At 42.9% G+C, this 19,912-nt stretch overlaps 2 protein-coding genes across 2 annotated transcripts in view; one reads left to right on the top strand and one right to left on the bottom strand.

Moving 5' to 3' along the window:
• LOC311297474 (ladderlectin-like) overlaps window positions 1-18,796 on the bottom strand; it is a 31,650-nt gene extending 12,854 nt beyond the window's left edge. The window contains exon 1 of the mRNA XM_084419775.1: window positions 18,412-18,796. The gene's annotated coding sequence lies outside the window, so the exon portion shown is untranslated. The remainder of the gene's footprint in view (window positions 1-18,411) is intronic.
• On the top strand, window positions 605-5,008 carry LOC311297472 (uncharacterized protein). The gene is made up of 2 exons (XM_084419770.1): window positions 605-1,583; window positions 1,625-5,008. Exon 2 carries the CDS (start codon window positions 2,148-2,150, stop codon window positions 4,872-4,874), a length of 2,727 nt encoding a protein of 908 aa, XP_084275896.1. The 5' UTR covers window positions 605-1,583; window positions 1,625-2,147; the 3' UTR covers window positions 4,875-5,008.
• Window positions 18,797-19,912: the final 1,116 nt, after the last annotated feature.

The raw sequence follows: 19,912 nt of genomic DNA, 5'->3' as shown, positions 1-19,912 counted from the left end.
GTTGATTGACACTGTGGGAACCACTCTGCGTGACTGCGTCATGAAGCATGTGTGAAATCAGTCCAATGGTGTGATGAGACGTCAGAAGCGGGTGATGTCGCAAACCAGGAAACTATAAAGCATGTCCAAACAGTGCAACGCTATAGCTTTCTTCAGTAAGTGCAATATGTAAAATTGTTAATCTTATTTGGTGTTGTCTGTCTACATACATATATATATATATATTGTGACGAGTGTCTCTGGGCTCATCAGCGTCGCCCTGGCAACCAACACGCTGCACCTGCACGTCCTCATCACAGGCCGATCGGTCCCAGCTGCCGCTCATCAACACAGAGCTTAAGAAGCCACCGCCGCTCTCACTCAAACAGACTCACGTCTCATGCAGAGCGCTCTGGTTCTAACGTTCTCTCTCTTTGTTACGCAGAAGGCAGCGAGTGACCGACGACCTCAGCACGCACGCCTGGACACCCCTTCACGGACACGAGGACGCCGTAGAACCACCAGACACGATCGCACCGAGCACCTTTTCCCCATTACCTTCACTTCAAGTATTAATAAAAATCCACCCTCCGGGGCCATTGCACTGAGCTACCTTGTTGTGTACCCAGTGGTGGAATGTAACGAAGTAAAAATACTTCGTTACTTTACTTAAGTACATTTTTCACGTATCTGTACTTTACTTAAGTACAATCAATAGTGCATACTTTTGACTTTTACTTCGTTACTTTTTGCAGCAATTATTATACTTTCTACTCCACTACATTTCTACAACGTTTCGTTACATTTTCGTTACATTTTCTGATCAGTTTTCCCCTTGCCAAAACAGGGATTGAAAAAAATCTCCATGTTTTCGGTGCTGACGCGTTCATGTAACATGTAACTGTGGCGCTGCCAATAAAGCACCTAAAAGCTGTCACAAAGAACCAGCAAAAGTAATGATTATGAATAGCCTATGTAAAATATAACAAGGAGACATTTTAATTGATGCTGACGCGCGATCTTTGCAGTGAACGCGCCAGAGAGAAATGCACATTTCATACGGATTATGCCTACATGCAGAGAACAGTCTGTTTTCTTTCGTTTTGAATTGTTCTGTTTAAAAGTATACACATTTCAAGCTTTCTATATATATACGTCTCAGGTTTGTGAGGCAAGTACAGACCTGAGTTTCGGTTCATGAGTTTCACAGTTCACAGCCCTTCTTCATCCGGTGGGTATATTATTTTTGGTTTGCGCAGTGAAATTCACAGAATTACTAAAAAGTAAAAAATATTTTGCCACCTAAAAGTTAAAGATTTTTTTTGTGTCACGTCCGTTACGGATTTATATTTCCCTCATATTAAATATAAAACGCATGTGTCTGTAGACTAGTATTTTTCTAATGTCTGGACTTCTTTATTAAGGGAGTAAGGAGGATATATAAACAGTTTCAATTGGTAGGCTATTTGAGAATTTACATTTCAAGATTTACATTTCAAGTTTTTACTGCAATTGTCATGTCCATAACGCTGGGATTGCCCAATCTTAAAGAATTTATCCAGGTCTACGTATTGTATAATGTTACGTAACTTCAAATAAGGGGTGTGTCGCGATTCTGCCTTCTCACACTCACACCGCCACACAGGTTCGTGGATCCGAGTGTCGCGATTTCAGTTTCATATTGCATATTGTTACAGCCCTAATTATTAGAATATAGACATTAAGAGAATAAATTGTTATGAAAGTACTTTTACTTTTAGTACTTAAAGTACATTTAAAATCAGGTACTTTTTACTTTTTACTTAAGTAGGGTTTTCATTGTGGTACTTTTACTTTTACTAAAGTAAATATGTCTCTGTTTATTTGTACTTTTACTTAAGTACTGAGATTCAGTACTTCCTCCACCACCAGCAAGGGCTGATGATTATGGAGAGGTGAAGCGGGAAATCCTTGCCCGACTGGGGCTTTCCCCCATTTGCGCTGCGCAACAGTTCTTCGAGTGGGAATATAAAGCCCGGGTGCCAGCGCGAGCCCAGGCGGCCGAACTCGTCCGCTTAGCCCAACACTGGCTGCTGGAAGGAGAGCCCACCGCAGCCCAGATAGTGGAACGTGTGGTGGTTGATCGCCTCCAATGAGCCCTGCCCCGAGCCCACCGCCAAGCCGTCGGGATGAGGAATCCCGCCACTGTCCTGGACCTAGTGGAGGCGATCGAGCTGGCGGACGCTGTCCAACACCGGGAGGTTGGGGAGAGGGCGCCGCCGTTTCCCCGGAGGGTGGTCCAGGAGCGACGCACGCCAGAGGGCACCCCGCGCGCAGTTGGCAGGCCGACGGTTCCCTCACCGATGGACGAGCCCATGCCCACCGCCGATCCCACTACGACTCCGCGGACCTGGCTGGCGGGGTGCATCGTACATCAGCGCGTTCCACCTGCGGCCCCAGAAGCAGACGTCACCGTGAATGGCAAACCCATACGGGCGCTTCTGGATTCGGGCAGTGCGGTCACCCTCATTCACGCACGACTGTGCCCTCCACGAGATGGTGAGTCCCCCTCTCAAACTACTAATCTTTTCTATGATGTTTTCCATCAGGCCAGTGAGGGGGGCTCTTTTGCCAAAGAACAACGGGAGGACGATCGGCTGAAGCATTGCTGGGGGCAAGTCCGCGCTGTGGATGAGAAAGACATCCTCCCACGGCCCCATCCTCTCCCGCACTTCATTGTCCGAAGGGGCCTGCTATACTGCGTCGCCCAGCGCAGGGGGGAGGAGAAGGAGTTGTTACTCGTCCCACGGACCAAGACGGAGGCCATTCTGGAACTTGCACACTCCCATCCTATGGCGGGTCACCTGGGAGCCGCGAATACCCCTCAGCGTATCTGGGACCGGTTTCACTGGCCAGGCATGGAAGCGGAAGTGAAGAGATTCTGCCAGGCATGTCCTACCTGTCAGCGCACCGCGCCCAGATCTCCTCCCCCCAGTCCGCTCATTCCTTTATCCATCATTGAGGTGCCCTTCGAGCGGATCGGATTGGATCTTGTGGGGCCGTTGCCTAAGTCTGCCCGAGGTCATGAACACATCCTTGTCATCGTCGACTATGCCACCCGGTATCCGGAAGCAGTCCCCCTGCGTAAAGCAACAGCGAAGGCCATCGCCCAGGAGCTGTTTCTGTTGGCCAGCCTGGTCGGCATCCCGTCCGAGATACTGACTGACCAGGGTACACCGTTCATGTCCCGGCTAATGGCAGACCTCTGCAGGCTGCTGCGGGTGAAACAGTTGAGGACGACTGTCTACCACCCGCAGACCGACGGACTTGTAGAACGCTTTAATCAGACCCTCAAGCGGATGCTCCGTAGAGTAGCTGCCGAAGACAGACGTGACTGGGACCCCATGGTCCCCTACGTCCTGTTTGGAATCCGGGAAGTACCCCAGGCCTCAACTGGTTTCACCCCCTTCGAGCTCCTGTTCGGCCGCCAGCCACGGGGGCTGCTGGATGTCGCTCGGGAGGCTTGGGAGCAGCAGCCGGCACCCCACCGCACGGTCATCGAGCATGTGAAGCAGATGAGGGAGAGGATTGACCGGGTCATGCCATTAGTCCGGGAACACCTCAGCAAGGCACAGCAAGCCCAACAACTCCACTACAATCGGGCAGCCCAACCACGGGAATTCCAGCCGGGAGACAGGGTGATGGTCTTGGTCCCCACCTCCGCGTGCAAGTTCCTGGCGTCCTGGCAGGGTCCCTATATGGTAGTGGAGAAGGTTGGACCAGTAACTTACCGACTACGCCAGCCTGGACGAAGACAAGCGGAGCAACTGTATCACATTAACCTACTGAAGAAATGGCAAGGGACCAACGAGCAGGTAGCCGCCCTCAGTCTCACCGATCCCGTGGTTGTCGACATGAATCCCCATCTGTCGGCTGCCCAGAAGACCGAGCTGCAACACCTGGTCAGTCAGTTTAAGGATGTGTTCTCCTCCCAACCAGGGCAGACCAACGTCATCCAGCATGACATCAGGACGCCCCCTGGAGTGATCGTCAGGAAACGGCCCTACCGAGTCCCAGAAGCCCGTCGGCAGGCTATTGAGGAGGAAATTCAACAAATGCTGAAGTTGGGGGTAATCGAACCGTCACGCAGCCCATGGTCCAGCCCCATCGTGATGGTACCCAAGCCGGATGGCACCCTCCGCTTCTGCAACGACTTCCGCCGCCTCAATGAGGTCTCCGAGTTCGACGGCTATCCCATGCCTCGGGTAGATGAGCTGTTGGATCGGCTGGGGAGGGCCCGGTACATTTCTACTCTCGACCTGACGAAAGGATACTGGCAAGTCCCACTCACCACGTCTGCCAAACCGAAGACAGCGTTCTCCACGTCTAGTGGACACTGGCAGTACCGGACCCTTCCCTTCGGCCTGCACGGAGCGCCCGCCACCTTCCAGCGTATGATGGATATCCTCCTGAGACCCCACCAAGCCTATGCAGCCGCCTACCTGGATGATGTCGTCGTGCACTCCGAGGCATGGGATGAACACCTGGAACGTCTGCGGAGGGTGCTCTCGGAGCTCCGGCGGGCTGGACTAACCGCCAACCCCCGAAAATGCCACCTAGCGCTCTCCGAAGCGAAGTACCTGGGCTTCCAGGTCGGCCGTGGCCTCATCCGACCACAGGAAAAGAAGGTAGAGGCCATACTTACCGCTTCCCAGCCCCAGACGAAGACCCAGGTACGAGCTTTCTTGGGGTTGGCGGGGTACTATCGCTGCTTTATCCCCAACCTCTCCTCCTTCAGACCTGACCAGGAAGGGGCAGCCGGAAAAGATACAATGGACAACCGCCGCCGAGGAGGCCTTCGCCCGGCTCAAGACGGCCCTTACCTCGTCGCCAGTGCTCCGGGCCCCCGACTTTAGCTGCCCCTTCCTGCTGCAGACGGATGCCTCCGACACCGGACTCGGGGCCGTTCTATCGCAAATCCAGGAAGGTGAGGAGCATCCTATTATTTACATCAGCAGGAAGCTGTCCTCGGCTGAGAAGAACTACGCCGCCGTTGAGAAGGAGGCCCTGGCCATCAAGTGGGCAGTCCTGGTGCTGCGGTATTACCTTCTCGGCCGTAAGTTCACCCTGGTAACCGACCATGCCCCCCTACAGTGGATGGCCCGGGCTAAGGACACCAACGCCAGGGTGACCCGCTGGTTCCTCGCGCTCCAGGACTTCCACTTCGAGGTTCGTCATCGTGCCGGGGCAGCCAACGCCAACGCAGATGGGCTCTCGCGGATATGGACAGCTTACGCAGGTCTGTCAGGGGCCGTTCCCAGGGCCAGAACGACGCTTAGGGGGGGGGGGGGGGGATGTGACGAGTGTCTCTGGGCTCATCAGCGTCGCCCTGGCAACCAACACGCTGCACCTGCACGTCCTCATCACAGGCCGATCGGTCCCAGCTGCCGCTCATCAACACAGAGCTTAAGAAGCCACCGCCGCTCTCACTCAAACAGACTCACGTCTCATGCAGCTCGCTCTGGTTAACGTTCTCTCTCTTTGTTACGCAGAAGGCAGCGAGTGACCGACGACCTCAGCACGCACGCCTGGACACCCCTTCACGGACACGAGGACGCCGTAGAACCACCAGACACGATCGCACCGAGCACCTTTTCCCCCATCACCTTCACTTCAAGTATTAATAAAAATCCACCCTCCGGGACCATTGCACTGAGCTACCTTGTTGTGTGATTTCTCACCCGTGACAATATATATACATATACATATATACATATCTATATCAAAAGTATGGTGAGCAAACAGCAATTTACATTGTGTGTTAATCCCTGCCCACGTTTCATCACGGGTGGGGATACATACGATCTTTGTGTTGTTTGTTTGGGAGCAGAGTAGCCTATACTTTATAGTTAATTAGTGGCACCTGTAATTGTACTCTCATTTACTTAATGTCAATTATTCAAAAAACTGTGCAGTACATATTTGTACAGATATCTCCTGTATCATCAGGCCTAAAAGTCAATCATCCACCCACTCTCAAGGAGGTATTCATCTCAAATTCTGGTATTCTATAATTTCCCCTGAAATGTTATGTTTGAGAAGCGTGTGATCCATAATGCGCTGCTCTCACCATACCTAAAATATTGACATTCTTAGTCTAGCCACAAATGAAATGAATGTGCATCCTCTTTTTACAGCTTTTCTTGTGGCATTATCTCTACAGTGCTTTCTGTCTGGAGTGGGGGCCTTATGTTTACAGAAGAAGCTCAAGATTTTCCCGTGCCTTGCCTAAGGCTGTTGATTTAAATCCAAAATACCATTCTTCAGATACTTCTGCCATTATATCATACAGCCCGTCTGTGTCGTGCATCTGTTCAAGCAGGCTGGCGGAATAGTGTATACCACCATGCTGCGCTTACATAAAGGATTCTTCACATGCACAACCAGTCAACAACGACACATGAGCGCAGCTGTGTGATGAGAGAGAAGACCAGGTTCATTCACTTAGCTACTGTAAATGTAAACTTACTGCAGCATCACTCAGTGAAATTATTGAGTTGCAAAGGATTTGCTTGGTATATGTGAACTGTTCTACAGTCAGCTTTAATAATAAAAATAGTTTAGTCTTTCATATGGAGCACCTAAGGAGATGTTTAGGATAACGTTCAAGCTGCTCATTTACATGCAATGAAAGTGAATGGTGACCAAGCTCAGAAACCGACAAAAACGCAGTGTAAAAGCAACATAAAAGTAATTAGTTTGATATGACTCATAAGCAGTGTTCAAAGTCTTCAGAAGCCTTCATGTGAGGAAAATGCTATTCCACTGAAGAAAAAAAGTTGAATGGGTTGGGTTTGGGGTGACGTTAGTAGATGATGTAGTTTTTCAGTTCAGCAAAAGTACAAAGGTTTTGTGAAAGCTTGATGTTAAAAGATTTGACCTGGTAACCCAAAGGTTGTAGGTGCCAACTGCCAAGAGATACGCCACTGTCCTTGAGCAAAATGCTTAACCCTTAGTTTTGTTTTCCGGGGCCTGTTCCTGTTCTAAGCGTTCAGGTGGTTCCTTTAGATAAGAACAGTCTTCTCAATGACAAATTGCATTTTAAGTACATTAGTTCCCTAAGTCAAGCTGGCTGGAAATCTCCTCAGATGTGTTGAGGATGAGCTGTCACAGTTCAGTCCCTCCAGCACACATCCATCATGGTATGTATCAGCTACTTTACATGTTGAAACGTTGCCCTGTTTGCTCAGAGCGTGCTCTGGAATTGTTGTCCATTGAAGAGATCATGAATGTAATGTTCATTTTCATCACCATGTTAGAGTCTTTCACTGCCAATCGAGAGGAAGTTGGTTTCCACGACACTATATTCAGGATCTATGAATGAGCATGAATGATGAATGTATTTATTCAAATATACTTAAACTATTGGTCAGTTTAAGTATAAGTATAAACAGAGTATATTCAGTCAGTATTAATATGGTGAGGTCTATGTTGTTTTTGGTCTTTTTTTTTTTTTTTTTTTTTTTTTTCTATATATATTGGGTTTAGTAATATTGGTCAGTATAAGTATAGATATAAACAGAGTAAATTCGGTTAGTATTAATATGGTGAGGTCCATGTTGTTTTTTTGTTTTGTTTTGTTTTCCTTTATATGTATTGGATTACTTGTTGTTTTGTTGTCTGGGCATTGCCTGATTTATTATATTGCATGAATGCTGATATTTAAACCAACATTGTTTGTTGTCAATGTAATTTTGGCTGTAAGCTGCTTAAGAAAGGTTATTTTGTTTGTTGGAATAGGGGACAGATATTATAAGATTTTATCTTCTTTCTGTTCCCTTTTGCACATGGGAATTTAAACTATCTAAAGAAGAAAATGAAATGTTTTGTGTTTTACCATGGAGCAATAAAAAAAATAAAAAAAATAAAAAAATTAAAGTACATAAAGTTACATGAGCAATAATCAAACTTATTTTGTAATATTTTGGTTATATAATAACATATATATTATATAAGTCAAAATGTGTCATTTCTGTACCACTAGAGGCACCAAATGAAATTGCAAAATGCACATCCTGTCCCTCTTTGTTTGTACAAACAGATAGTTCTTCCCCAAACTCACGGCATTGGTTGAGCCATCAGTCAGAGCTTTTGAAACTGGTTTACACTCAAGTCAACTTCCAAACGGCTTATTAAAGGATGTCTTATAATAAGTCGACATTGCAGAAAGTATTATAACATAAAAATTGTTATTACTTATAATTATGGTGTTCGTCACATAAAGCTTTTCACAACTTATTTTGTGTTGCATTCCCATAATGTATAATGTAGAAGTGTTCAGATCTTGAGGTTCTCATCTTCGCATAATATATCCATTACTATGCACCACAGGGCTCTTTCTGCACCCGTCTGCTTTCAGCCTGGTATTGTTGAATCTGTGATGGGCTAATGAGACCGTGACCTCCCTTTGTTAGTATTCTGCTTGAATATAAAAGAGTTCAACATTTCAGTCTCACTCCCAAAACATTGTATGTTGCAGAACTGTGAAAGGCTCACATTTGACCATCATTTCTGTATCCACAGGGACAATCAGATGAATCTGTCCCCTTGCCTAGAGTGCTTTGACCATGTGACAGCGGTCCCGAGTGAATTCCCTTTGACTTCTTATCTTCCATATGGCTTTCCCCTCCTCTCGTGTGCTCACATTAATCAGGGATCGGTTTGATTGAAGGGGGTGGTTGCCTTGTTTCTGACACAATAACAACAGTCTAACCACTTCATTGTGACTAAAAGAGGAGAGATTTCTTCCAAGAGAAGACATTGATGACAAAATCAAACTGTCACTTTAGTAATGGTGGTAAGTAACATGTATTATTATTATAGTTATACAGCAAGTGATAAGGGTTTGAGGAAGGATTGTTGGTGTTTAAACAGCCGTATAATTTGGCACAGTAGGTTTTTCTTTGTTAGACTGGAGAAACTGATAGGTTACTGAACGAATGTGGTTGTGGCAAATCTGAGTATAGTGAATATTTTATTTGGAATTTAACACTTTATCTGGTTAAATCCGGTTGATGTTTAGTGTATAGTGACAATTTTTGTTCCTTATACTTAGGGTATATGTTATATACTAACATTAGTTATGTGCTATGTGCTACACCACTGTTAATCTTGGTTAATGTTAATTTTGTAAATATACTCTGTAGTTTCTGCCTCATGACCCTCAATGGGATTAAATCACTTTTTTGAGTTTCACAAAAATGATTTTCCCAAATATAATTGATTCGCTTCTTGAGTTTGACTTAGTGACTCAATAATCCAGTTGTGGAGATTAACAGCAAACTGGGAAGATTCTCATTTAATAACAACTTAATTTCAACACTGTAAATAGTGATCGATTGACTTAACTTTAAATAAGTGAGGAAACACGCTGCTTTAAAATTAAGTAAACAAACTTCATGCATACTTGAAAAAATTACGTTATTCTTTCCAATTATGCATGAAGTTTATTAACTTAATAATTTTAAGGCAACGGGTTTCCTCACTTTTTTAAAAAAGTCAGCTGATCACTTTTTACAGTGAATCTGTTCCTAAAAAAAACAATAATAAACAAACAAAAAACAACATGTCTCAGATAAGACAAAAATTATTTTCATGTTATGGTCGATAATCAATAAATAGATGAAAAAAAAAATCATTCAAAATAAAACACTAAAAACTAAAATCAGCAATTTTCACATGTTAAAATTATATCTAAAAATCAATAAAATAATACTTTAGCATTCAAAAGTTTGGGTTGGTATTTGGTAAGATTTTTCAAAAGAAGTACTTTATGCTCACCAAGGCTGCATTTATTTGGTTTTTTTTTTTTTTAAATAATAGTGTGAAATATTTTTACGTTTGAAAATAATTGTTTTCTGTTTTAAAATGAAAGCTGAATTTTCAGCATCATTACTCTCCAGTCTTCAGTGTCACAAGATTCTTCAAAAACCATTCTAATGCAAAAGAAACATTTCTTACTACCTATTTTAAAAACAGATGCTGCATAATATTTAACTTGCTTCTGAGACAGGCTTTCTGATAATCAGTGCAAAAGGAAGTGCCAAGAAATTGATCGTATCTGCAGTATAGGCTACTGTATGTGTGCTCTACAAGATAAAAACTGTTTGTGCTGAAAGTGAATCCTCTGAAGCGTGAAATGCACTGAGATGGTCTCAGGTGGAGAAGTTGCTTCTCTCATTATAAAACGGCAAATTCAATGACCACGTTCGCATTCACTTTCCCATGCTCCAGTTATTTAATCACAGAGAACTTGCCTCATAATGAAACCCTGCGTGATACAATCGATTTGCAAATCACATGAACAAAAGTAGCCTACATTTTATTTATTTTTATTCTCGGCTAACATCTTGTTTTATGTGTTTGGTTTCAAACTGTTCGCTCATTAGGAGTGGTGAGTCACGCCGTTGCTTTGATACACATGAGAGAGAGGCAGCTGTCTTGTTCAGTTGGTGTGGATTGAACAATAACAGACAGGTGCTGGTACAACTGTGCTCCTGGCACTCATTGCCTGGCAGCTCCACCTCAGTCTCACACACGTTGCGTCTCAATGCCTCCCCCGCCAGTCCATTCTATGGCAGAATCAGCAAGTCTAGCTGTGCCGTTCATGCACTGTGTAGGCCTACTGCTGTTTTGTTGGCCTGGAAGATTACATTTAAAAAGAAAAGATGTTTCTATTGGGAAACACTCACAACTACATGATGGATTAAAGGAAAACTTCGCCCGAAAATAAAAAAATCTTGTTTACTGAATTTTCAAAGAATGTACATGCTTTTCTTTTCCATACTTAAAATATTTAGCAAAAACTAAAAGGGAAAATATTTAGTTTGGGATCAACATATTGCCCACCTAGTTTTACTCCCAAAATATTATTTAGAAAAAATATTTTTTTAAATACCATTTATTACAACAAATCTCTCTTGAATAAATATTTAATTAAAAGTAAGTTGCAGTTTAGTGATGGAGTCAGTTGCGAAATCTGTAGTGCTCTGAACAATGAATTGATTGATTCAAACGGCCAACTCACTAACAAGTTTTTTTGTGAATCTGTTTTCATTTGTCCATGAAATGGACATCATGGCCATAAATAAATTTTCCTTTTGTGTTTTTTCTAGATGTTTGTGTTTTCTTCTAATTTTCCTAGAATTTTAATTTTTCAGTGAACTATTGATACAAACTGATGCAATAATATTTGAAAATATGTTTAGATTATAAAAAGCTGGTATGAATACCCCTATTTATGTGCCCTCTTTTTCTAAATGTATTTACAAAGCCTTCAAAGTCACCTTGTCACCTTGAACCTCTAACAAAAAAACTTTTTTTCTCTCTAAATGTCCACGTGAAGTGGAAACAGCGACCTTTTGTTTCATGTTTATATGCCATTACCATTATTAGGATTTTTATTGCCGTTTTCTGATACACCTGAAAGGAATGTATTGATTAAGTCACAGTTGCTGCACATATTGCAGATTGGCACAGATACAAATGAATTTGTAATAATTAGCCTTGAAAATTAAATCTACAATCTGGATAAAATTTGCAGAGAAATTCTCTTGAGTCATGCAGACTCCTCATTCAGATGTCTTTATGGTCATCACTGGACTGTTAAATGTGACTCAGCTGATCAGCAGCCAACCACTTCATGCTTTAATAAAGATTCATTGTGGGCTTAAAAAGTGTGTTACAAGTGTGCACAGCTGTGAGCTGCGTGTGCCTGGGTCTCTGTTGAAACAAGCTTGGCCTTTGTGAACTCAGTAGAAGCAGAAGTTGAAGTTATCGGCTGCTTGTCTAATCAGACACCTCCTATGACCTCCTGCGCTACTGTTATTGAGTCATTAGGAATGAGAGATCCGGCTCTAGATGCGCATGTGTTGCCAAACATATCTCAGTGGCTAACGTGAATGTCTTGAATTTCCTGTCCAGGCTGATGTCTGTGTTTATAGTATGGATGTAACGCATTGTTTCACTGCTATCTGCCTTTGGGTGTCATAAACAGTGTTTATGTTGGTAAGTTGGCTTCATCCGAAATTGCATACTCTCTTGAGTACATTCTATATAGTACGTAGGGTGACCAGATGAGATTGGCTGAAATTCGGGACAGGGAGGGGGGGTGGGGGGGGAGTGTTGTTTGGGGAGGTTTTGGGGTAGTCCTACTATGATATTAGACTACATAGCCTATAATAAAATGAATTTTCAAACCTGAACCAAACATATTTTTATTCAAAGATCAACAGTCTGTCATTAATCTTTAGTCTGCCACAAAAAAAACAATATTAAAATCATGAATTCAAATGTCATTGTGAAAAAAAAAAAAAAAAAAAAAACTGTTTCAGGCTAGCCTAACGCTAATAAACCTTATGGCAAAATTATTATTATGACGAAATTGTCGGTCATTAAATATGAAAACTAAATAATTGTGTAGATGATTTGCTTTGTGTAACCCACCATCAGACATTAGGCCGAAGTATTTTTTTGCACACAGTGCCGCGACCAATCAATCACTCCTTTACGACTGGATGCCTGCACATTCACTGTCCTCACGGCTGCGGCAACTTGCGCTCGCTTATCAATGCATTTAAATTCGCGCCTACAGTATCTTTGTAGAACTTAAAAAAAGGAAAAAAAAAGATGCTGCAGCCAATGAGCAGCCGGCGGGGGCTGACTGCAGGACGATTCAACCTCCACAGACAGTTTTTAATGTTTTATCAGACAATAACTACTCAAGAATTTGCTTTAGTATAATTTTCGGGACAATTAGGGCCGGATTCGGGATTCGGGACAACGGCTTAGATTTCGGGACTGTCCCAAATTTTTCGGGACGTCTGGTCACCCTAATAGTACATGTGTGTGAATGTAATCCGGACGTACTACATACACCATGTTGTCCTTATCCTGTGACCTATCAGCGTCAGTTCCTTTGCTTCACTGCCATTCATAAATCCTCTCCCGAGGCCTCATGGGATACCTCATGGGAGCGTTTTTGGATGCAGCCATTGTTTACAGCAGGGGTGCCCAATCCTGTTCCTTGAGATCTACCTTCCTACAAAGTTCACCTCCAACCCTGATCAAACACAATTGAACCGGCTAATTAAGATCTTCAGGAGCACTAAAAAGTTACTAATTGTGGTATATGGAAAGTAATGTCATGTTACTTTTGCATTACTTTTTCTCACCTGGCCTTGTTTGCTTTTTTATTTTTTATTTTTGTTTATTTTTTATAGTTATATCTTTGGCAAATGTAAAGGCTCATTCACACCATAAGTGAAACGAATAAGCCTCAAGCTGAAGGAAATGCAAATTCACACCTGTTCAGTAGAGGGACGCAGCTCAAACCTTTCAGCTCTACTGGATTGCCAACTTGATCTCACGGCAAATCGTATAAATTTTACGAGGTGGCTAATTCGTATGAATTCATACGACCTCACTCGTACGAATTCGTGACCTACACCTGACCCCGCCCCTAAACCTGCCCATCACGTGGGTTTAGACAAATCGTACGATTTCGTACGAGTAAGGCTCAGAATATTATTTGCATAATATTCTGAGTTTGTGTTTCACTGTTTTTATACATTTTGAGGAATCTGAATCTGTTCTTGTGCAAGTAAGATGAAAAGCATGCTCACATTTAGTTTAGAACTACAGTAACCATCATGTTCACACAGTGCAAACAACGCCTCTGCACTTACTTATGATTTCTCTCAACATGGGGACAGGAGAGCTGCCAGTCAATAAATGGGAAAACAAAGTAACTTGCATTACTTATTTGAAAAAGTAACTGAGATATTTTGTTTAAAATTTGAAAGTAATGAGTTACTTTACAGTTACTTGAAAAAGTAATCTGATTATGTAACTGGAGTTACTTGTAATGCGTTACCCCCAACACTGGTGCTCATGTAAAGCATCTCTGTATGTCTGTAGCTATTTATATAAAACCAAAATGCTCTCTAGAGTACACTCTAAAAAATAATTCAGTGGCTTAGTAAATATCACAGTAATAATTAACTTTATTAACTTAATAAAATCTCTGAATATCATTTACTTGCTCCAAGCCACAGAGTAAGGAAAATTCAGTGCCTCAGGGAAGAACTCAGGCTGCTAACGAGGCAATACAAGTCAGCGGGGGAAGTCGAGAGAGCCGGCCTAGCGGACCTGAAAGCAATCCTAAGGAAACAACTCTTGACCTTACGGAGGGCAGAGTTCCACAGAAGGAGGCAGAAGGAGAGAGTCAGGAGGTGGGCAGGATTCTTGGCCAACCCATTTAAGTTGACCAAGCTCCTTTGCCAAAAGAGGGCTGGCCACCTCACCTGCTCCAAGGATCCCATAAACGACCACCTCAAGGCCACCATTATGACTCCATCAGAGAACGCTGGGTCCATGCGATGCACTGATAACACCACCAGAGTCTTCGTCAGACTTTGACCTGAAGGAGCCCCGGCCTAAGGGAAGTGGAGGAAGTGGTGAGGAGAGCAAGATTGAGCTCAGCACCAGGCCCAAGTGGAGTGCCCTACAAGGTGTATAAGAACTGCCCAAAGCTACTACATCGGCTTTGGAGGACCCTGAAGGTGATCTGGAGGAGAGGGAAGATCGCCCAGCCATGGAGGTATGCTGAGGGAGTGTGCATGCCAAAAGAGGAGAAGTCTGAGAACCACGGCCAGTTCCGGGTCATCTCCTTGCTCAGTGTGGAGAGGAAAATCTTCTTCAGCATCGTGGCCAAGAGGCTCTCCAACTTCCTATTGAGCAGTAAGTACATCGACATGTCTGTGTAAAAGGGAGGAATACCAGGAGTTCCTGGTTGTCTGGAACACACGGGTGTGGTAACCCAGCTCATCAGGGAAGCAAGAGAAGGCAGAGGGGATCTGGCTGTACTGTGGCTGGACCTCACCAACGCCTATGGCTCAATACCCCACAAGCTGGTGGAGGTCGCACTGGAGAAACACCATGTACCGCGGAAGGTGAAAGATCTCATCTTGGACTATGGCCAGCTAACATCTGACTGGCACCAGCTGGAGGTGGGGATAATCACTGGCTGTACAATCTTAGTGACCCTCTTTGCGCTGGCAATGAACATGCTGGTCAAGGCAGCTGAAACAGAGTGCAGAGGCCTTCTCAGCAATGCTGGAGTAAGGCAACCTCCCATAAGAGCATTCATGGACGACCTCACAGTGACAACAACGGTGGTACCAGGAGCCAGGTGGATCCTCCAGGGGTTGGAGAGACTCATGTCATGGGCATGCATGAGCTTCAAACCAGCAAAGTCCAGGTCTCTGGTCCTAAAGAAGGGGAAGTTACAGACAGAATCCGTTTCAGGCTGGGAGAACACCAGATCCCGTCAGTCACTGAGAGACCAGTGAAGACCCTTGGGAAGGTCTTCAACTGCAGTACTCTGGATCCAGAAGTGTCTGGCGCAGTGATTGTTGTGAGGACAGGGAGGAAGTGGAGGGCAGCCGAGGCAGTCCAGCAGGCAGAGATGCCAGCGGAAAGGAGAGGTAGAGGCTGGTACAGGAGGAGGTGCGAGCTTCAGTCAAGGAAGAGCGAACCAGCAGAGCAGTGGCCATGCGGTAGCAAGGCGCCTGGATGAAGTAAAATCATACAAAATAGGGACATTAGAACACATCCTGAGCAGCTGCTCCAAGGCACTGGGTGAGGGCCGGTATCGATGGAGGCACGACCAGGTCCTCAAATCCATTGCTGAGGCAATCAGCAAGGGGATCAAGGACAGCCGATAAACCCAAGCTACAGCCAAGGCCATTCACTTCATCAAGAAAGGACAAAAGCCAGAGAAAACATAGAAAAACTGCTCTGTAGGTTTGCTCTCCACGGCCCGAGACTGGGCGATGACAGTCGACCTGGAAAGGCAGCTGAAAATCCCAACACACATCACCCAGCCCAAACTGAGACCTGACATCATCTTGGTCTCTGAGGCCACAAAACATCTGATCTTGTTAGAGCTGACAGTGCCCTGGGAGGAGGGGATGGAGGAAGCTAAAGAGAGAAAGAGGGAGAAATACCAATAACTGGTGGAGGGATTGTTGGAGGAATGGATGTCACATACCACATACCCGCGAAACCATACAAAACAACAATGGCAGCCCCTACGGATGCAGTGTTTCTGTAGGCGGTACACGGTGAGAATACACTTTAGGACAATATAACGTTGCAGTCAAATTAATAATAATATAATAATAAATAAACAAGGAGTAAGCACCTTTGGCGACAGAAATTATTACAAATGCGCATAAGCCCCGTAAGGTTCGCCATGCTGGTTTGTTTACATCTAGCTACCACAATTCGCGTCGCAGTCGCATCATCTTTCGGATATGATTGCAGGACGGCGGTCTAGTTAGAAGTTCATCCGCAGAGCGCGAGTTCATCTCAGGCACGAGAACCAGCGCTGATATGGTGGAAATTGCATAACAGACCAGGAGTCTCATTTATAAACGTGGCGTGAAACAGCCACAAAAACAGTGAAACAAAACAGGGCTGAAAATGTGCGTACGATACTTCCCACGAAAAGGTTGTGATTTATAAAAAACAAACTTGAAGGGAGAATGTGCGGTCCTCCACGCGAACTCTGACACATGCGTATGCACATTTTGGAGACAGTATTATAAAGGGAAAAATGCTTACAGTAGTGCGTACGGACGGTTTAAGAAGTCAGATTTTTTTGGGACGTATGCAATTTTAGGCTTTTGGACGTACGTACACTTTTAGTAAGAATCCTACGCACAGTTTTATAAATGAGACCCCAGTTGTTTACACTTGAATTACAACATTTTTAGTTTTTACTATGCTGTTAGTAATAGTATGCTATAGTAATAGTATGCTAGTATGCTATTACTAACAGAATTTGCAGCTATTACTGCAAAATATGCTGTATTGCTGTACTCATCGACAATAAAGGCCGATGTCATGTATAACGTTACCTGTGGTTGTGTGGAGTATTTTACAAAGGTTTACAGGAAATTAAAAGTTAATATTACTCATAAATAAAAACAGAAAAAAAAATAGTGTTTTGTTTTTTTAATGTTTTTCTCAATTATTTCTATTTGTTAATGTACCAAATGCACTTACTCAGATCTACTTTTTTTTTTATTACATTTACTCAGTTCATATGGTATATGTAATTGATTTCATTGCGTTAAAAATAAATATTTTTAAGTGTAAACATTTTTTACCCAAAAAATTTAGTAAATGATAGTAAAAGGGTTTAGACATCTCCAAAGTGAATTTGGAGAACATTAAAGCCATTCTGTGTGAAATAAAGAAAGGTAATGGATTTCGATAATCTCTATTGCTGCCTAGTTGGAGACTGCTGTATGTCTGTAGCTTTTATATACAAGCAAAATGCTTTTTGAGTATAGAAACAGATACGTTTCATACTCATTACCAGAATACATTTCCAAAACATTAAGAGGGAGTGCTTGTGAATAAGTGTTTATGGTTAATGCTCCTTTTGTGTTAATTTTAGCTTATTTGTTATTTTGCACTGCAAATGAAAATCACTGTAGGGATTAGATTTATTATGATGATGCGGTCATTGAGGACTGTAATTTAAAAATATTTTGTTGCTTATAAAGAAGTACATGTGCATGTGATGATGAAATGTAACATTAAACTCTACTTTTTAGGAAACTATCTGCTTGATTCTGTTGGCCATCACAGCCCATGTTCCCCACGCCTGCTGCTGCCTTTCAGTAGAAGGAATTTGCTCCCTGATTTTGCCCATCGCCTGAGCAAGTTAAGGCAGGTGAGGCTGGAGTGTGTTTTTAAGGTGAATTAATTTGCTCCTCATTCCATTGAATATTCCTGACATGCTGCGTTTTTCTCAGATGAACACCGCAGAGGTCACATAAACACACGTACCCACTCCTCACGCCATATCTAGCAATAGCTAGATAATCACAGGGAGACTCTAATTTACACTGCTGAAATAACAGGTTTCTGACAGGTTTCTGCTATCATGACTCTTGTGTTGATAATCAGAGTCACTACTTGAACGTCCGTCATCACACACCGTCATCTGCTCATAAAAGACATCTGCTGTGTACAACAAACAAACATGCTCAAAGCAGTGTCGTGTGGCGGAAGTCTGAAAGGAGGAGGGAAAGTTTGCTCTGTTTCTTTGGGGGTTTTCAGTACAATCCAAATTCATGTTCGATTTAATGTTTACATGGTTTCCCAGTTAAAGGCACCAATAGTTTTTATTAGTTGACATCAGGTTTATACCTTTTTGAATAGATTTCTCAAAAAGGCTATAGCTAAAAAACATTAAATAATAGATATCACCATACATAAATGCATAAATATGCAAATTGTTGTGTTTCTATACCGCTGTAACATCCAAATCCTTCTATAACAATCCCATAACCTATTTCAATCAAAGATTGTCCTTACCTGCTGGTTAAAGATGTTATAAATGGCTTCAGGGTCCTCGGCGGTGTCCGATCCAGTTCAGTCCGGGGTCCGTTTCACTGGGCTTTTGCTTAGTATTAATATCTTAACTATAACAAAGTAAAGATACTTCTAGGAAAAAATCACTCTGAGACTCTTTTAAAAAGTTTTTCGAATCACCAAAAATGGTTTCGTTTTACTTAAAAAGGTTACAGAATAATACAAAGACAATAAATTCAAAAAGGAAAAAATAACAGAAATGCGTATAGGTCTTCACCTCGAATTGCGGCCCCGAGCAACTGGAAACAAAACCTTTTATATGGTTTGATGGGGGGCCGTCTTAAGCATTTAGGGCTGTCCCTTACAATGAAGCAATTCTTAGAAGAATAAAACAATTGATCTGGAATTTTCCATGACCTTAAAGCTGTTATGCAATAAGCATGCGTGTATAGGTTATCTCATCCGCACCACCTACGCTAAAAAGCTTAATATACATTTTGACCGTTACTTGGCCTGCAGGTGTTAAAACCACAGCTCGCTTCTCGCCTCATCTCTAACTGTGGGGAGGCTACTTTCCATCTTCTTGAACTGTGTTAAAGGTCAACTAAGCGGGCATAGCCTTAACACCTGTTGTTCCACTGAACTCACTCAGAGAGATCAAAGAAAACCACAAACACTGTGGTTGCAAAGCAAGCTTGCAACATGCATCTAGCGTTGCAAGCTTCTTTTGCAAGCAATGACACTTAAACTACAAAACGTTATCACAGGGCAAGTTTGCATCGAGCAATTCAAACTTCTCCTGTAAACAGGATATTTCACAATTTGGACATTTAAACTGATTCTCTAACATAACTCCCCTTACAATACTAAGTAATCTTTTATGCAATTTCTCCATCTGTCGGAGAATCCTCATTATTCGTCGACTTTGATATGTCAGCTCGTTCCGTGGATGTTGGGTCCTTCTTCTTCCTCCTCTCTGTTTTCTTAGCTTTATGAAGTTTTCTGGCGTGGTCCTTCTGTAGTTGTGCAACTAAAAGATCGTCCATAGATATTTCAATTTTATCAGTTACTTTTGAGACACTGTCAGTTCCTGAAACATGTAAATCATTTAGGAGAGGTTCCAATTTAAGGGATTTATCAGAAGATTTCATATTAGAATCTAGCAACACAACAAAATTATACATTATCTAATTAAATGTTTACTAATTTGCATACATTTCTAGATTAGAAATCTGAAAATTGGATGAAGCCAGGTTCAAACTCTCGCTTCATTTTGTCTTAGAGTCAAAGGTTTTTACAGAAGGGATTTTTTTATATCTAATTTTATCGCTCCATAAATCATTAAATATTGTCAACTGCTGAAAAAAATTATATATGAACAAAACCCTCTGCAATTAATATAGATAGGAATAATGTAACGTTTGGTGTATGTAAGTGATACTGAAGTGGAGTTTTTTTGGCTCAGTGCATGAGAAACTCAGTTTGAGAAAACAACCTTTAAAGA

The sequence above is a fragment of the Rutilus rutilus genome (assembly GCF_951802725.1).
Source record: "Rutilus rutilus genome assembly, chromosome: 9".
NCBI classification, from domain to species: domain Eukaryota; kingdom Metazoa; phylum Chordata; class Actinopteri; order Cypriniformes; family Leuciscidae; genus Rutilus; species Rutilus rutilus.
This window is presented reverse-complemented; position numbering and strand designations above follow the sequence as displayed.